At 41.7% G+C, this 16,881-nt stretch overlaps 1 protein-coding gene across 4 annotated transcripts in view; it reads right to left on the bottom strand.

Moving 5' to 3' along the window:
- rap1gap2.L (RAP1 GTPase activating protein 2 L homeolog) overlaps nt 1-16,881 on the bottom strand; it is a 443,489-nt gene that overhangs the window by 184,465 nt on the left and 242,143 nt on the right. Inside the window, exon 1 of one of the 4 annotated variants that reach the window (XM_041581865.1) lies at nt 14,332-15,273. The exons of 2 other annotated variants lie outside the window; for them this stretch is intronic. In XM_041581865.1, the coding sequence (XP_041437799.1) occupies nt 14,332-14,438 (107 nt within the window). In that variant the 5' untranslated portion in view covers nt 14,439-15,273. Of the gene's footprint in view, nt 1-14,331; nt 15,274-16,881 lie in introns of those variants that run through there. One more of the 4 variants, XM_018246320.2, reaches the window with a different exon arrangement.

Genomic DNA, 16,881 nt, shown 5'->3' with positions numbered 1-16,881 from the left:
AAATTAGCAAAAAGAGCTTATGCTTGTCAGCATTGTTATAAACTAGTTATCTATTGCTCCAGCGTCTATCAGCAGTGAATAAAATATGAATATTTTCATATAATAATTCCTTTCTCCAATGCAGAAACATGTAGCAGTTTGTCAACAAAGGAACACTTACCTGTTAAAATCACAATATACAGATGTTGCTAAGCTGCAACTCCCTGCAGACCTGTTATCCATGCTGATGCCGTTCCAGAGCAAATGTGTGACACTGTGCAATATTGGCCATATAATAATGAATTAATGATGTAAATGAGCAGAATTAAAAGGGAACTATACACTGCTGAGAGCCTGTCAGTCTGCATGTACACACTGCTGGAGCTTTTGCTGATGCTTACAGATGCACCATATACTTCCCATTTCAATTCTTGTCCTTCAGCCTCATTGGCACAGGTGTCAACAACATCCCAGCAAAGCAACGTTTAAGAGGAGAGGAATATATATATATATATATGCTAAGCAACTTTCCAATTTACATTCATTAAAGATTTTCAATTGTTTCAAAGATAATAGCAGTTGCTGGCAATATTTGTCTGTCCCTCTCTGTTCTCTCTTAAAACAATGTAATAGGAATTACTTCTCCTCCAGCACTGTTAATCAGCTTTAAATCAGCTGGCTTAAAGCTGTTTCAGGAGTCTGAGCCAGGAGTGCAAAGAATATAAAAAGACAGGCAGATACTGGTTTAATTGCAAGTACATTTACAAATGACAACCATTGAAAATGCGTAATGAATGTACAGTGGAACTTTTCTTAGAATTACATTTTTTGTCACTGTACAGAAAGTAGTTTTTGGTTGGAAGACCCATTAAAAGTCATACTTAGGGTCCAAAAAAGTCCCTGTGTCCCTATTCTCAATAAAAAGATGATGAAAAACAAAAAGGTAGAGTGCTTTCTTGGCTGTACTAAGCATTATTCCTTCAAACTTTTAAATACCTGTGTTCTATTTTTCTATAAAAGACATACCAAAGAGATGGCATACTTTGCCCTTACAAGGCCCCCTTCAATGCAGATTTTTTTGTGAATGCCCTCCATTCCTGTCCTGCCTATGCAGTTCAGGCGCAGGCTGCAAGTTTGATTGGTAGCCTTAAGGTGGGCTGTTAAAAGCTGCAGAAGTGGTCCTTCCACCGGCAGTTTATTGGCCCATGTACAGTATGGGCAATCTAACTTAGTGCATCCGGGTTCCTGTGTCAATCTGTGATGATAATGTAATATACATACATTTGATGTTGCTCATAAGTCACTGGTTGGGGATCACTGGTATATTACTATATATAGTTTATATAGGTTATAAACAAATTTTGTAGGGTAGACATGGTTTAGCACATCAGATACTGTAGACCTGCAACTAGGGTTGCCACCTTTTCTGGAAAAAAATATATATACTTGATGTTTTTTTACTATTAATAACATTGGGATCAACTATCATTTTTACCGGCCAGGCCGGTAAAATACCGACCAGATGGCAACCCTACCTGGCCTGCAACTCAAAGTTATAAATCCTTGGTTAAAAAGCCCCTACAACTTTTGACAAATACTAAACTTGGAGCTGGGGCCACTCTACGTCTAGAGTCACATTATTTGGTCTTGGACTCAAGACCAAATAAGTCACATTATTTATAATTTCCACCTCTCCACACATTCCTAAATGACAATTACCACCATCCTGCAAGTATAGGAATCTGAATGTTTCAGGGTTGGACTGGGGGGGGGGGCGGGGTCCCCCGGGCGGGGTCCCCCGGGGCTGCTGTCCCAGGGCTCCCCTCCGGGGGCTGCATGAGAGCGGTGGGCTGTGTGAGTGTGCATGCACGCTGTGCAGCATGTGTGCGTGCACAAGAGGACTGCCCGGCAAAGGGTGGTCGTGGCAGGAAGAGACCACGAAGCACGGATCTAGGCTAGCGGGGCCCACAAGAGCCTGCGGCCCACCAGGTTTTTTCCCAGTTCGCCCAGTTCGACGCTGCAGCCATTATTTAAATAAACAGCATATCACACACGGGGAATGAGGAGTTCTTATCTGTATACAAATAAATATGATCATGTTAGGCAACAAACCCCTGTTTGCATCTCACAAAAAACATCTCTGAAAATGACCTTGACATTTTTCAAAATGCTCTGCCAATCACATGATACAGAGGTGTCCAGACTGGCATGAATGGAGTTAACAAGGTTGTAGTGGCCAGCGTGGGGGAGAAGCAGGGTTGATGAAACATGTCTTTTGTCTCTATCAATGCATTTGCAGACTGAGAGCTGGTATCTCCACAGGCTGCCATCTCACAGACATAAATCACTAGAGAAAAAAGCACCGCAGGCTGGAGATGGCACTTAACTGGAAATAGTTATTGCTGATGGATCCATATCAGTAGAGAGGATGTAGGTACACACGGAGATACACATGTAGCTTTCTAATGTAAACGGAGGATGACTAAACACTGTTAACTGATGCTGACAGAGAACATTAGGTGGAAGAATATTATCCATGTATTTGGCTTGAGATTGTTCATCATGCAACAGTAGTAGTCTTTTATCTAAGCATTCTGCATATGGTGTAGGTCAATTTCACTGTTATACAGCCAAGTACGTACTCATCCTGGAGATTATCCAGATCCGAGTTTCTGAAGAGGCTCTTACAAAAACAAAGCAACATTTTTACTTACAATAAGAGCTTTCTCATCAGAAATGACATTAGAACATAAGACTGTGTAGTTGCATCTTAGCAATTAGATCCATAAGCCTATTTAATAATGTTTCACAGTTGTTCTAAATATACTGGTCTTCCTTTCTCTGTCTTGTTTCCTACACTGGGATCAGGTTATTACTTTTAGGGCAGAGACAGACGAGAAGATTCGGGGAGATTTATTCGTCCGTTGACAAATCACCTCTTCTTCGGTGACGAATCTCCCCAAACTGCCTCCCCGATGGCTATAATGTAAACCGGTGATGGGGTGGCACTCGGAGAGCTTCGTTTTCCGAAGTCGCTTGAAATTGAGTTGTGAGTTGTAGGCACTAGAGATGTCGCGAACTGTTCGCCGGCGAACTTGTTCGCGCGAACATCGGGTGTTCGCGCTCGCCGGAAGTTCGCGAACGTCGCGCGACGTTCGCCATTTTGGGTTCGCCATTGTTGGCGCTTTTTTTTGCCCTCTCACCCCAGACCAGCAGGTACATGGCAGCCAATCAGGAAGCTCTCCCCTGGACCACTCCCCTTCCCTATAAAAACCGAAGCCCTGCAGCGTTTTTTCACTCTGCCTGTGTGTGCTGAAGAGATAGTGTAGGGAGAGAGCTGCTGCCTGTTAGTGATTTCAGGGACAGTTGAAAGTTTGCTGGCTAGTAATCGTTTTGATACTGCTCTGTTATTGGAGGGACAGAAGTCTGCAGGGGTTTGAGGGACATTTAAGCTTAGGTAGCTTTGCTGGCTAGTAATCTACCTTCTACTGCAGTGCTCTGTATGTAGCTGCAGTGGGCAGCTGTCCTGCTTCTGATCTCATCTGCTGACTGCTGCAATAACAGTAGTCCTTGTAAGGACTGCTTTTATTTATTTTTTGTTGTTTTACTACTACTACTACTACTACTACTATAAGAGCCCAGTGCTATTAGTCTAGCAGTGTTGGGGAGTGGGACTGGTGTGCTAATCTGCTGCTCCTAGTAGTTCAGCAGCACCAACTTTAATTTTTTTTTTTAATATTCATTTTTTTTTATTTTACTTTTTTTATTTTACTACCGCTGTAGTAGTGTATAAGTTGACCTTTTAGGCATTATTTGCCCTGTAGGCATTATTTGCACACTGTTTTCTTCAACCCGCCATCGAGCTGTGTGACCTTGTTCACATTCTGTCTAAATATCCATAATATTACCGTCTCCAGAAAAAACACCGGAGTCACTTTTTTCAAGCAGCCATAATATATTTTACGTAATCCGTATCCACCGCTGTAGTAGTGTATACGTTGGCCTTGTAGGCATTATTTGCACACTGTTTTCTTCAACCCGCCATCGAGCTGTGTGACCTTGTTCACATTCTGTCTAAATATCCATAATATTACCGTCTCCAGAAAAAACACCGGAGTCACTTTTTTCAAGCAGCCATAATATATTTTACGTAATCCGTATCCACCGCTGTAGTAGTGTATACGTTGGCCTTGTAGGCATTATTTGCACACTGTTTTCTTCAACCCGCCATCGAGCTGTGTGACCTTGTTCCCATTCTGTCTAAATATCCATAATATTACCGTCTCCAGAAAAAACACCGGAGTCACTTTTTTCAAGCAGCATTCATATATTTTACGTAATCCGTATCCACCGCTGTAGTAGTGTATACGTTGACCTTGTAGGCATTGTTTGCCCAGTTTTTTTGGCCACAGCCACTGAAGCACAGAGGCCAGAAAAAATATGCCATATAAATGCTGAAAATAGTCATTTTTTGCCATACGTTGACTCAACGTATATGGCAAAAAATGACTATTTTCAGCATTTATGTGGCATATTTTTTCTGGCAACTGTGCTTCAGTGGCTGCAACCAAAAAAACTGGGCAAACAATGTCTACAAGGTCAACGTATGGCGAAAAATTACTATTTTCAGCATTTATATGGCATATTTTTTCTGGCAACTGTGCTTCAGTGGCTGCGTCCAAAAAAACTGGGCAAACAATGTCTACAAGGTCAACGTATGGCGAAAAATGACTATTTTCAGCATTTATATGGCATATTTTTTCTGGCAACTGTGCTTCAGTGGCTGCGTCCAAAAAAACTGGGCAAACAATGCCTACAAGGTCAACGTATGGCAGTTGTTTAAAGAGAACAGTAGATTACTAGCCAGCAAAGCTACCTAAGCTAAAATGTCCCTCAAATCCCTGCAGACTTCTGTCCCTCCAATACAGAGCAGTATCAAGCAGATTACTAGCCAGCAAACTTACTATCATCTGTCCCTGAAATCACTAACAGCTCTCCCCCTACACTATCTCTTCCAAGCACACACAGGCAGATTTTTCAGATACATTTTTGCCCTTGATCCCCCTCTGGCATGCCACTGTCCAGGTCGTTGCACCCTTTAAACAACTTTAAAATCATTTTTCTGGCCAGAAATGTCTTTTCTAGATGTTAAAGTTCGCCTTCCCATTGAAGTCTATGGGGTTCGCGAACCGTTCGCGAACCGCTCGCATTTTTGCGCAAGTTCGCGAATATGTTCGCGAACTTTTTTTCCGACGTTCGCTACATCCCTAGTAGGCACTGATTTGAATTTAAGATCCATGTTTTTATGGTCCTGGTTTCATTCTAGAGATTGATCATGCAAACAACCTAAGGCATTAAGCCCTCTGTGTACAGAGACTCATTAAATGCATATATTGCTTTAATATAGTGTTAATGCATTCTTAAGAAGTGACTTAGGGACCTAGCAACATTCTTGCTTAATTCCCAGCAATTCATACCAAACAACGGTCACGTACATGTCAGCAATGCAAGGGCAGCATAGAGGACAGAAAAGTTGCATTTATATGTCAGAAAGTGATTTTCAAACATAATTTTAAGTTCACAAACATTAAGGTATACAAATCTGTGTTAGTCATATAATATATGAAATGTTGTAGGAGGAAAAATAAACTTTGTTTATTAGATCCCTCCATCGTAGCATAGGCAGAAGTACAAAAAACAAAAACTGCCCTTTATAGGGTATGTACAAAATTGAATATAAAATTGCTCAGAGTGCTTTTCTATGTACTTCTGCAGATATGTTTTGTCTATTTCAATGCCATTAAGCTGTTTATTTACAGTACTACTGATATAATGTATTAGTAGTAGTAGTAACAACATGGTAACTGCTGTTCAGCTCCTCTGACTGTACTGTTGGAGTAATTTACATTCAGAAGGAAAACAGAGAACTGTTCTTATGTTGCTCTGCTCAGGAAATCTCAGACAACCATTGCCATCTGTTTCCTGAGTAGAGCAACATCAGAACAGTTCTCTGTTTTCCTTCGGAATACAAATCTCTTGAATATGGTGCTCTGCTCAGGAAACCTCAGAAGACCATACCCATCTGTTTCATTAGTAGAGCAACATCAGAACAGTTCTCTGTTTTCCTTCTGAATACAAATCTCTTGTATATGGTGCTCTGCTCAGGAAACCTCAGACGACTGTTCCCATCTGTTTCCTGAGCAGAGCAACATCAGAACAGTTCTCTGTTCTCCTTCTGAATATAAGTCTCTTGTACAGCACATTCAGTGGAACTGACTAACTAGAGCTATAGTTGCAAAATCCATTATATTGCCAGTGCTTATTGTCCACAAATGTCAAAAGCACCTCAAATGTCCTAAAAAGGGCATTTGTATCTAAATGTTATCCCTTCTGGTACAGCCCTAACTTAAACAAGCAACTACCTTGCTTTATGGTAACTTTATGGATGGGCATCATAATTGCCTGTGGGTCTATGAGTTAAAAATAGAAAGAATTGTGGAAAACACCAGACACTCAGCTGCACACATCACACCATAAACAGATTTTTAAGCACAATTATTGTACCCAAAATATGGGGAAAGGGAAACATCTTTTTTTTAGAGGCATGATATTCCTTTTATTAGTTGAGTAATTGTGTCTCCAAGGTCCTGTTGTTTTCTTACAGATTACCATTATACACCTGCCTTCTGCTGATCCACTGGTAAGCAACATCCTCTGCAGACAGGCATTTTTACTATACTACCCTATATCTTTAATGCTGGTACTGCAACAAGCATCTTTCTGCAACAGTTTAAAAGTAATGTCAACCCAAAAGATATTTTTTTTTTTTGCCTAATAACAGAAAACATAATTCTAAGCAAGTTTGCAGTTTACATTTGTTACAAATGTTCTAAAGTTTTTTTTGTGTATATACTGTATATATTGCTATGAAAAGCAGTGTTTGTCCCTTTCTATTCTCTCTCCTGGTGGCTCAGACTGTTGATACAATGTAAGACAAGGCAGCTGATTAACAGACCTGTCTTTGCTGGAGAACTAAGACTTTTGCAGCATTGCTTAAAAAGTAACAACCAGGAGATTAAATAAATATTAAATATCTCATTTTTTATGTTTTGTATTTTGGGAGGTTGCTTAGAATTAGGTTTTATTTTATCAGGCACATTTTTATTTTGAGGTTGACTCGCCCTTTAAGCGACACCAGTGTGTGGGTACATAGAAAACATCAGAAAGTTACACAGAATAAATGGGGCAATAGGCATGTCTGCACCTGTCCCTATATTTCCAGGATCCCAGTATTATCTGGCTGACACAGATTGGGGATACTGGCTCAGGCAGTTGGTAGCCTAGATGCTAGTAATGCTAGTCAAGTGGATTTTATCCTGTGACCCCTTCTTCTAATTTCTGACTCTCCATGTCTTAACAAGTTAAGAAGGAGCCAAGTTGACGTACTTGGGTGGGTTAGGTTCAGGTGCCTGACCCACACATCACTACATTAATACCATATGGAGGAACGTAACGACAATATGCATGGTATATATTTAATAGAGCAAAGCTGTCTCATCCACAACCAATAAAAGGCTGAGAAATACTAGGCATTCTCTTTCTATGATGTTCTTCCTGTTAAACTGAATGGGAATCTTGTTACCTATGGCACATTTGTGCAAGTATCATGCTTGTATCATCCACATTTTCTCATAATACTCACTACCATGCATCACAATTTCTTTTAGAGCAAAAATTACGTGTTGATCCTTATGATTCAAGAGACGACTGCAGCCATCAAAACATCTGGTAAGTAATTACCCATTACAGATTCCATATCTTGACAGAAGATTTCTTATTTGCTATTTTCTAACAGGCTGGCAGAAGCTAAAGTATGTCCTCTGCTCAAAGGTTGCAGTTTGATTGGCTATACAGTGGAGCCTCAATTTTACATCCCCTGATTTTAAGTTTTCCCTCATTTTACATTGTTGTTTTGTGGTCCCACCTATATATTATGCATAATATGTTTCCGTGATTTTACATCATTTTTTTCTTGTCCCCTGAAACATGTAAAAAGGGGGTTCTACTGTACACAGTCTGAAAGGTTTGCAATTCTGTAATTTTGTGTCAAATTCTAAAAACTGACTCAGTCATCATTGTGAATGACATGTTGCAATTACACTGCATTACATCTGAGTGATGCTTTGGAAACCATGGTTGTAGCTTAACAACGCAAGAAACATTACTGTATCACTGGATTAATCTAAAGCAGGGGTGTCCAACCCGCGGCCCGCGGGCCGCATGCGGCCCGGAATGGAGATCCGTGTGGCCCAGCAGGAAGCAATCTGTTTGCCATGTTGCACGTCAGATCAAAGGCACACCTCCTCTCCCCACAGCTTTGATGGACTGGCTGTAGCCTCTCTACTGTGTGCGCGGTGCGTGTGACATCACCGCCGGTGCTCTGCGTGTGACGTCAGCGCCGGCGCTCTGCGTATGACGTCACCGTCTGTGTTCTCCGCACCAGTCTCCCCAACGGCTGCTAGTTAGCAGCTAGTGTGCTTGGCGCCAATTTCCTGGCTTTGCTGGGCCCTGCCCCCTCTTGTCTGGCAGCATGATAAAGGCACAGAGAGAGAGCAACTCCCAAAACTACGTGGCTCTTCTCCTGCCTAATGAAAGACTAGCTTCAACCTGCAGCTTACTGGCAAGTCTGGCACTCTTGCACTCCACAGCAACCAATTATTATTACCTCAGCTCCCCTGGTTCAGCACAATACACCTGCACAGTAATTTTTACAGGTACAGAATTTTTTACTGTTTTAGTCTGTTTTAGTGCTTTGCATTTGATATGATAAATTTGGAAGTAGGGATTTGTGTAATAACACCCCTGGGCCATATACCTATTCCATAATTTTCTGGAATTATTATTTTTACTAAATTCACTGTGTGTAGGTCTGTAGGATAAGGCATTAATTCACTATTAAATTTGACAACCAATTTGTTCACTCCTTGTCCACAGGACTTATTTATTCAATCATGTTAATTAAAGAGCAGTGCAATAAATCAGAATTGATACAAAAATGTATTAAATTCCCAAGCCCCCTGTGATTCCCAATAATCAATTGATTTGTTTTTTAAGATAATTAATTATGAGGTAAATGTACTTAATAGCTTATAAGTGCATTGCAATGAATAATCACTTCTTAATTAAATTCACAGTTCATGGTATCAAAAATAGAGAATTAATTTTGTAACTGAAAAATGAATTATAAATAAATTGTTTATTCAACTTCAAAAGTAGCCCAAACATAGCACAATATGTGCAGTGAAATAAATAATTTTTTATGAAAATACGCCAGTTACAAATTGGGCCTCTTTTGGTTACGCCCCTGGTGATGGTCAAGTCTGTACCTACCATTTTGCTTTGTTGGAAAATTAGCAAAACAGTGAAAATTTAAAAAAGGCATATTTTCACATACATTCATTTATTTTTTAGACTTTTTTTTACTGCAAATATTGAACTATTTTTAGGCTACCTTTGAAGTGCCACTTGGCTAGTTTTGGGCTGGTTTTGAAAATTAGACCTGGCAACCCTGAGAAGGTTGCTCTATATTTGTCCCATATTCCAGTGTATAGCTTAATCTGGTTATCTAGCTGGTATTTTAGTTAATTTCTGTGTATTTGCTTTATTTTTATAAATCCAAAGTGTTGTGTATTTTATGTGCGGCCCCAGAAAATTTTTCTTCTTCAAATGTGGCCCAGGGAAGCCAAAAGGTTGGACACCCCTGATCTAAAGCCTTCCAACAGATATATTAACAACATGTATACATTGGGAGTGTTGTAATATCCACAGCTTTATAGGATGAAAACACAAATAGTGAAATTAGCTGCCAAGTGTTTCTAGGCAATACATTCATTTTTAGGATGAAAGCCTCCTATTGCAAAGTCAAAGCTGCAACCACATGAGGTTATCCCACAAATCAGAGCAGTTTGGGACATTCTGGGAGTTGCAGTATAGCAAGTGTGACTGATGCATGGCTAAGTGTCACAAGCTGGACATGAGTAAAATAAAATGACAACAGCAAAAATACATAAAAATAGTAACATCTGTCAGAAACTGGGTCACCAAAGTCCTCATTACTACTAAAATTAGCTCTTGCCAGATGATGCCCTTATAGGTCCCAAGAGGCAAGGAAATGACTAGAAGTTATGGAGCAGTCACGCCATGATAACAATTAAGCATCATTGGTTCCGAAATATTCCAGGGACAACTACCGTGGTCGAATACAAAACACAATGGGAAACTGGAATAAAACATATAGGGAGCTCTGCTCTTTGTTAGGCCCCTACTTTCCTCCCCAGCATTTAGACAGAGTAAGGAAGGCAGGATCTCTTGTATAGAGAGTGCTTTTACTACAAAAAGATTAATTTATTGGGGTTTTTGTCAAACAAAAAAAGGGGGGGCAATTGCACTTTTATAGTTTTTTCACCTTGCCTTTATAGCAAAATACCCCTGTGACCTGTGACACTGTGTAAAATATCTTGGACATCTTGGACACCATGGCAAACTTCAGGGTGATATTTCATCTTAACATTCACAGACATGCAAGAGCAACGTAGCATCTCCCAGTGGGTCCCAGAGAAGAAACATTTCAAGCCAGACCCAAACTGGCAATCTCTGGAGTCAGATAAATATCAGGAGCTGCTGTACGATGCAATAGACAGGCATTGTTTACTGGGACTGTGGAAGGATGTTTTGTACCTTAAATGCCAGGTCCGGTTTTGAATCTCAGTCTGGACCTGCCATTAGTTTATTAGATTAGAGAGGAGGCCCATCATATCAGGTTCTCAGGTGGGCACAAGAAAACCCAGTTAAACAACAAAGCCAAAACACATGAAGGGAACCTACAATTTATGTGAAATTTGCTTTTATAGCTTTAAATGCCAATTAGTGGCACCTCTAAACAATTCTACTGTTCCACTTAGTGGTAATCTGGAACAAGTTGTTGTAGGTATCACAGGCATTGCAACTCACTCTGACACTTTTACATCAATGAAAGGATATATATCTATTTGGTGCCCTGAAAGAAAAAGCAAGTTATACTACTGTCCATAACATGCTGTACAATATGTTCTGCTATATAAATACTAAGGGTTGTTCACCTTTAAATTAACTTTTAGTAGGATATAGAGAGTGATATTCCGAGACAATTTACAATTGGTTTTCATTTTTTATTATTTGTGGTTTTTGAGGAGTTGTTTAGCTTTTTATTTAGCAGCTCTCCAGTTTGCAATTTCAGCAATTTGGTTGCTAGGGTCCAAAATAGGGCCTGAGTAGAAAGAGGAGTAATAAAAAGTAGCCATAACAATACATTTGTAGCCTTACAGAGCAATTGTATTTTAGATGGGGCCTCCCGTAGGTTGCCAGTCCACATAGGGGCTACCAAATGGCCAATCAAAGCCCTTATTTTGCACCGCAAGGGACTTTTCCATGCTCATGTTACTCCCCAACTCTTTTAACATTTGAATGTGGCTCATGGGTATAAAAGGTTGGTGAGCCCTGTTCTAAGGGATCAGTACAAAAAAGGTTAGACTTGTAATACTGGCCCTGGCCTTCACCATGATTTTACTCGCTAGACCAGTGAAATACAGTACAGCCAGACGACAACCATACATAAATAGAAATTGGCCACCTTCACTTGCCCACAAGTGTTATATATTCATAGAACCGTCATCAATGAACCAGAGCCACAGCCAAATGAAGGTCCCAGATTGCATGCACTTTTCTCTCTAGCTGTGCCACTACAACAAAAAATGCTTGCAATCTGAAGGGGTCTTATTAAAGCTTAGATTAGGAAAAGAATGTCAAACATTTAAAAGTAGGTGTAGAAATGTTTTTGATGTTCTGCCAAAGAGAAGCATCTTCAATGCATCACCTCAAAATACCCTACTACTGGCAACAACAGGAGCCACATCCAGGAAAGAATGTGAACTAAAAGCTCAAACGCATTAGATAAGTGGCACTGGAATATGTACCAATAAACTTGGTACTGGCTCTCCAGTTACTCCCAGAATGCTCAGCCAGGATACAGTACTATGACAAGCTCTGAGCACCTGAGACCCAGATGCTAATTAAAGGCTGATTTATGCTAACGAACTCCCACAAGTCATGCACGCATCCTCCTCCTGTGTGAAGCCCTGTTGTCATGTTTATGAAACAACGGAAATCAAGGGAAAACGAACAGTGTGCTGAGAAACAAACACATCGTGGGGGAAAATTAAATATTCCGTTTTTTATAAGTGAGTTCATTCCTTCAGTGTGACCAGGGCCAGAATTAGAGGGTCCAACATGGGGGTGACATAGATAATAATACAAAGTACATATATTATTCAATTATTGCTAGATTTTCAGTGTATCTATTATAGGAGTCCAAAATACATCCCTCTAGCCCCTGACTACAAGTCCTAGAATCTGACCAATAGCCAAATTCTCTGAGTTGTAGTTCACCCACAGCTTCCACACATTGGAAATCCCCAATATATTTATTTCCCATTAAAAGGTCTACCTTCCATTACCCGGGCCACAGAATTAGACTGTTTTAACAAAAAGCATCTCAGCATAAATAAGGGCTCTTCCACTTGAGACTAAACTACAATGTGCAGTATGTCCTAACAGTTCCCTGTTGGTAGAGGATCCTGTGAGTTCTAGGTAAGAAACACTAAAGCCATTTCAAAAACATAGCCCTTGCTAACAGCCCCACAATTCAACAATCACCTATTGTATATGTCATTTGAATTGGAGATCTTGCTGCAATTGTGTCATGTTGTTCAACATAATTCTATCTATTTGGTAAATGTCATCTGGCTTTTTTTTATTCTTCATAGACAGACCTAAGTGGTATTTAAAGTTTCCACAGTGTAGTCCTCTCTAACAGCAGCAAATACAAGTTAATGTAATGTATGTGTGTGTCCGTATGGCCTGCTTTCTTGGCCACTAGGAAAGACATTGCATTTACTCTTCTAATAGTCATTTTTCCACCCAATAAACAATAATCTTTGATCAGTCTACTGCAAGCAGATAAATTAAAACAATGTTTGCTATGGGTTTCGGCACTGGTGCAAAATTGCCCACTGTTAGTAAATAAGCCCCAAATCATGCAGACCATAAAAGTGACCAATAGAATTATGACTATGAGCGGTCAGTCAAGGATGATCTGCCTCACAGTTGCCTTGTAGGATTTGTTGGGTCAAGAGCTGCAGACAAGACACAGACGATGGTGCCAGAAGAACAAGAGATGACAACCAAGCATTGCTAGAATATATGGATCACTTGCTCTGCAACAGATATTGAACTTTCCCCATGCTTTTTCTATCAGTGTGGATTATCATGTGATAAAGTGATTATTTCAATGGGATTTGTCGGAGTCTGGAATACAATCTCAGAGAAATGTAACTGCAGAGAGAAGGAGATGCAAGTGGATTATTTCAGCTAAAGTGCTGATATTAATCTGCCCAGATGCCACTGACCATGTCCCTTACTAATAGACTGATGCCCACAAGAGCTGCCAGGCCTAGAACTAAAATTACATATAAATGAGAATGCCAATGGCAGTGTGAGCCAAATAATCTTTAAAAAAGTACCAAATTTATAGAGTGGGGCGGTGGACAATATTATGTTGCTCACTCTAATGGAAATCAGTGCATCCACTATAACATGGCTTAGTTCTTCCACTCAGCTTCTACTTTCTCCTGTGTCTGTTTCTAAACTGCTAAAGGATTAAAAAGAGCAGGGATGAGCATCTGCACCCAGAGCTGCTGTCAGGGGTCGCTGGCACCCCAAAAACCTCAGCCAGCGCCTCATTTACAGCACAAGAGCAGTTGGCAGTGCCTGTCTCCATCTAACTCTGCCCTGGGATGCTGCTTCTCACTCATTTCTGTCCCAAAAAGCAACACACTGATCATGACTCATGGTTTCTCCCAGTCTTGCGTTCCCAGGCACCGCACACAAGTCTAAGGAATAAGGATATTTATTTTAAGCCTCACTTATCACATTTTTTTGTCTAACAGCAGCTTCATTTAATCAACCAGCCCTGGTTCACTGCCACCAGTTGAACTGCAAATCCCCCCAAGCTGCTGCTGATTGTGACACAGAATTTGGAGTTGGACAAGGATTCGCATAAGAAGGGGTGAGAGTAGCCAGCACACTGCTAGATGTACAGGATCAATCACAAGCACCAGCTGCCAGTTTGCTCTGCCGAGTCGTTGTGTTTCCTAAACATGTTGTCAGGTATAAAGGATTAACTGGCAGCTGCAATATGACAGTTACCCCCCTCCATTAACCCCTACATGGCCAGAGAGGCAGAGCACAAAGTGTTACCTTCTCTCCCGGTTCTGTTTCCGTGACTTGTGCAGTAAGCCAATGAGCACCACGGCCGCCCGTATCCCCGCTTTCTTCGAGTGAATCCTCTCCGCCGGCTGAGACATGGCTCCTGCCTGGATCCCAGCAGCAAAGTGACCAGAACTTATCCTCTGAAATATCCAGCAACTCCTCCTCCCCTTTGTTTGCTCTCCGATGAGCCTAATGGACCGATACAGGTGCCGCGCTCACTAGTGACCTTCATGCAAGTCATCTGCCGCCGCTTCCAGTGAGCAGCTCCGTGTACTGAGCGTGAGCTCCAGCGATTCCCAATACCTCTATCCACCAGCGCTTTAACGTCGCCCAGTCCTCCTGGAGAGCTGTCCGGCAAGGGGAATGAGCAGCCGGGCAAGTGACTTTGGGAAGTGCTGCAGTTCGCGTAATAACGCTGCACCTGAGCAACAGCCACTGGGTGTGGGGCCGCAGTAATTCCCAAAGGCGCCGCGTATTATCCCTCACAGCTCAGGGGAGCGAACGCTCATCCAGTCCTGGCGATCCATAACTTAGCAGCGAATGCAGCGATCCGGCTGGACAGGAATGGCAGGGAAATCGCACAGCTCGTTAGCAGCCAGAGACACACACAGAGCACAATAGCCTGAAGCCTGTCCTGCACCTGCTGCTTTCTGTGTTGTAACTTTCCCCAGCCCGGGGATGCTGCTCAGAGTGAGAGGAGGCGGATAACTGAGCATTCTCCCTGCCCAGGCTGGCCGAGCAGGAGCTGGAGGGTGGGTGTAACCAGACGGCGTCTTTCCTCCTCTTTTCCCTCATTCCTTCCACACGCTGCAACTCAATGCAACTCACTGCTGCTCGGTGCCACACAACTACTGCATTTGCCCAAACTGCCCTCTCCCACTGGACACAGGTCTGGACTGAGAATGAAAATAGGCCATGGCTTCAGCAACACAGAGACCCAATCAGCCCCCACCAGCCCACTAAATAGTGACTTTCTATGGCACCTTATATCAGTCCCTCTGGAATTTGCCAGAACCCACAGATTGCCAGTCCGGGCCTGACTGGGCACCACCAGCTCTGGTCTGGGAGTCAAAATAGGCCCTGGCATTCCAAATACACAGATGCCCAAATAGTCCCCCGCCAGCCCATTAAAGGAGAATTTAATTTCAACTAAAGAAGTAGGCAAGGAATGTTGTACATTATGTTTTGGGCTTCTGTACCAGCCCAAGGCAACCACAACCCTTTAACGGTAAAGATCTGTGTCTCCAAAGATGCCCCAGTAGCTCCCCATCTTCTTTTCTGCTGATTCACTGGCAGTGTCTGACTGGCACACCAGGGGCCCACCCAAAAGCCTTATATTAGGGAATTTTCCTGGTATCCCAGTGGGCCAGTCCAACACTGGCTCATGCTCTGTGCTGCTGTCACTTACTGAGCTTAGGGACCCAGTGTCGGACTGGGATGCCAAGGGCCCACCAGAAAACCTAAGACCGTGGACCCACTTTTTAAACTATTAATCCTCCTCTCCACACTCAACCACTTTATTCTTCTAGTCTTACTTACTATATTCTTTCATTATTAAGCATTTTTTCCCATAAAGAAATAGGGAATGACCATGAAATAGACCAAATGTTCAGAAGCAAGAGGCCCACTGACGCCTGGGCCCACTGGGAGTTTTCATGGTATCCCTGTGGGCCAGTCCCTCACTGGGACCCACTCACAATATACAGTACACATAGAATGTAAATGTCACAATATAAGGTTGATTAGTGATTAATACAGATAACTACTACATGGCAGCACAGAAACCAGTGCAATTAGCATCAGAATTTAGCCTTGTAGCATCAGCTTATATTACAGGCCAACCTCATTTTCTGCTGGATAATTTGTGACAACCCCTAAGCTTAGCTTCTCAACAGCTGCTCAGAGCCCACTGAGCATGTGAGTGTCACAGACACTTTTCAAGATGGTGACCCCCTGTGACAAGTTTGAAGTCCTGGATCATTGCTGCTATTGAGAAGCTGAAACTTTAGGCTGGTGCAATAAATTCAGTATATAAAAAAATGGCTTTTTTAGCCATATTTATTTTTAGAGTTTAGATCTCCTTTAAATAGTGACTGTTTATGAGATCATACAGCAGCCCCTATGGCATTTGCCAGAATTCACAGATTGCCAGTCCAGGCCTGGGCACCACTGCCAAACCCAAATGCCCCCTGGCTGCCTACATTGCAGGTCACGAGAAGACACACACGCTGCCTTAGCTTTTTTTCTAAATCAATTATTGCCAAATGTAATTGGGAACAATCACAATATTCCAAATGACTAATTATTCATGTCGATTTTATTAAAAGCAGGCTTGATAAATTGGATGGATGCCAACCAGTTGCCCAGTGGCTCTTCTGAAAATACTGCTAGTGTTGCTTCTAATTTTTTTTAATTGTGTGTACAAACTTCTTTTTTAAAACTGATGTGCACAATTCATTTTACAGTGTGCACACAAAGAGCTAGATGGCTCTAAATAGAGTCTCCCAGACAGATACTGTATGTGACCAGTTCGAAAAT

The sequence above is a fragment of the Xenopus laevis genome, chromosome 2L, assembly GCF_017654675.1.
Source record: "Xenopus laevis strain J_2021 chromosome 2L, Xenopus_laevis_v10.1, whole genome shotgun sequence".
Classification (NCBI taxonomy): Eukaryota; Metazoa; Chordata; class Amphibia; order Anura; family Pipidae; genus Xenopus; species Xenopus laevis.
This window is presented reverse-complemented; position numbering and strand designations above follow the sequence as displayed.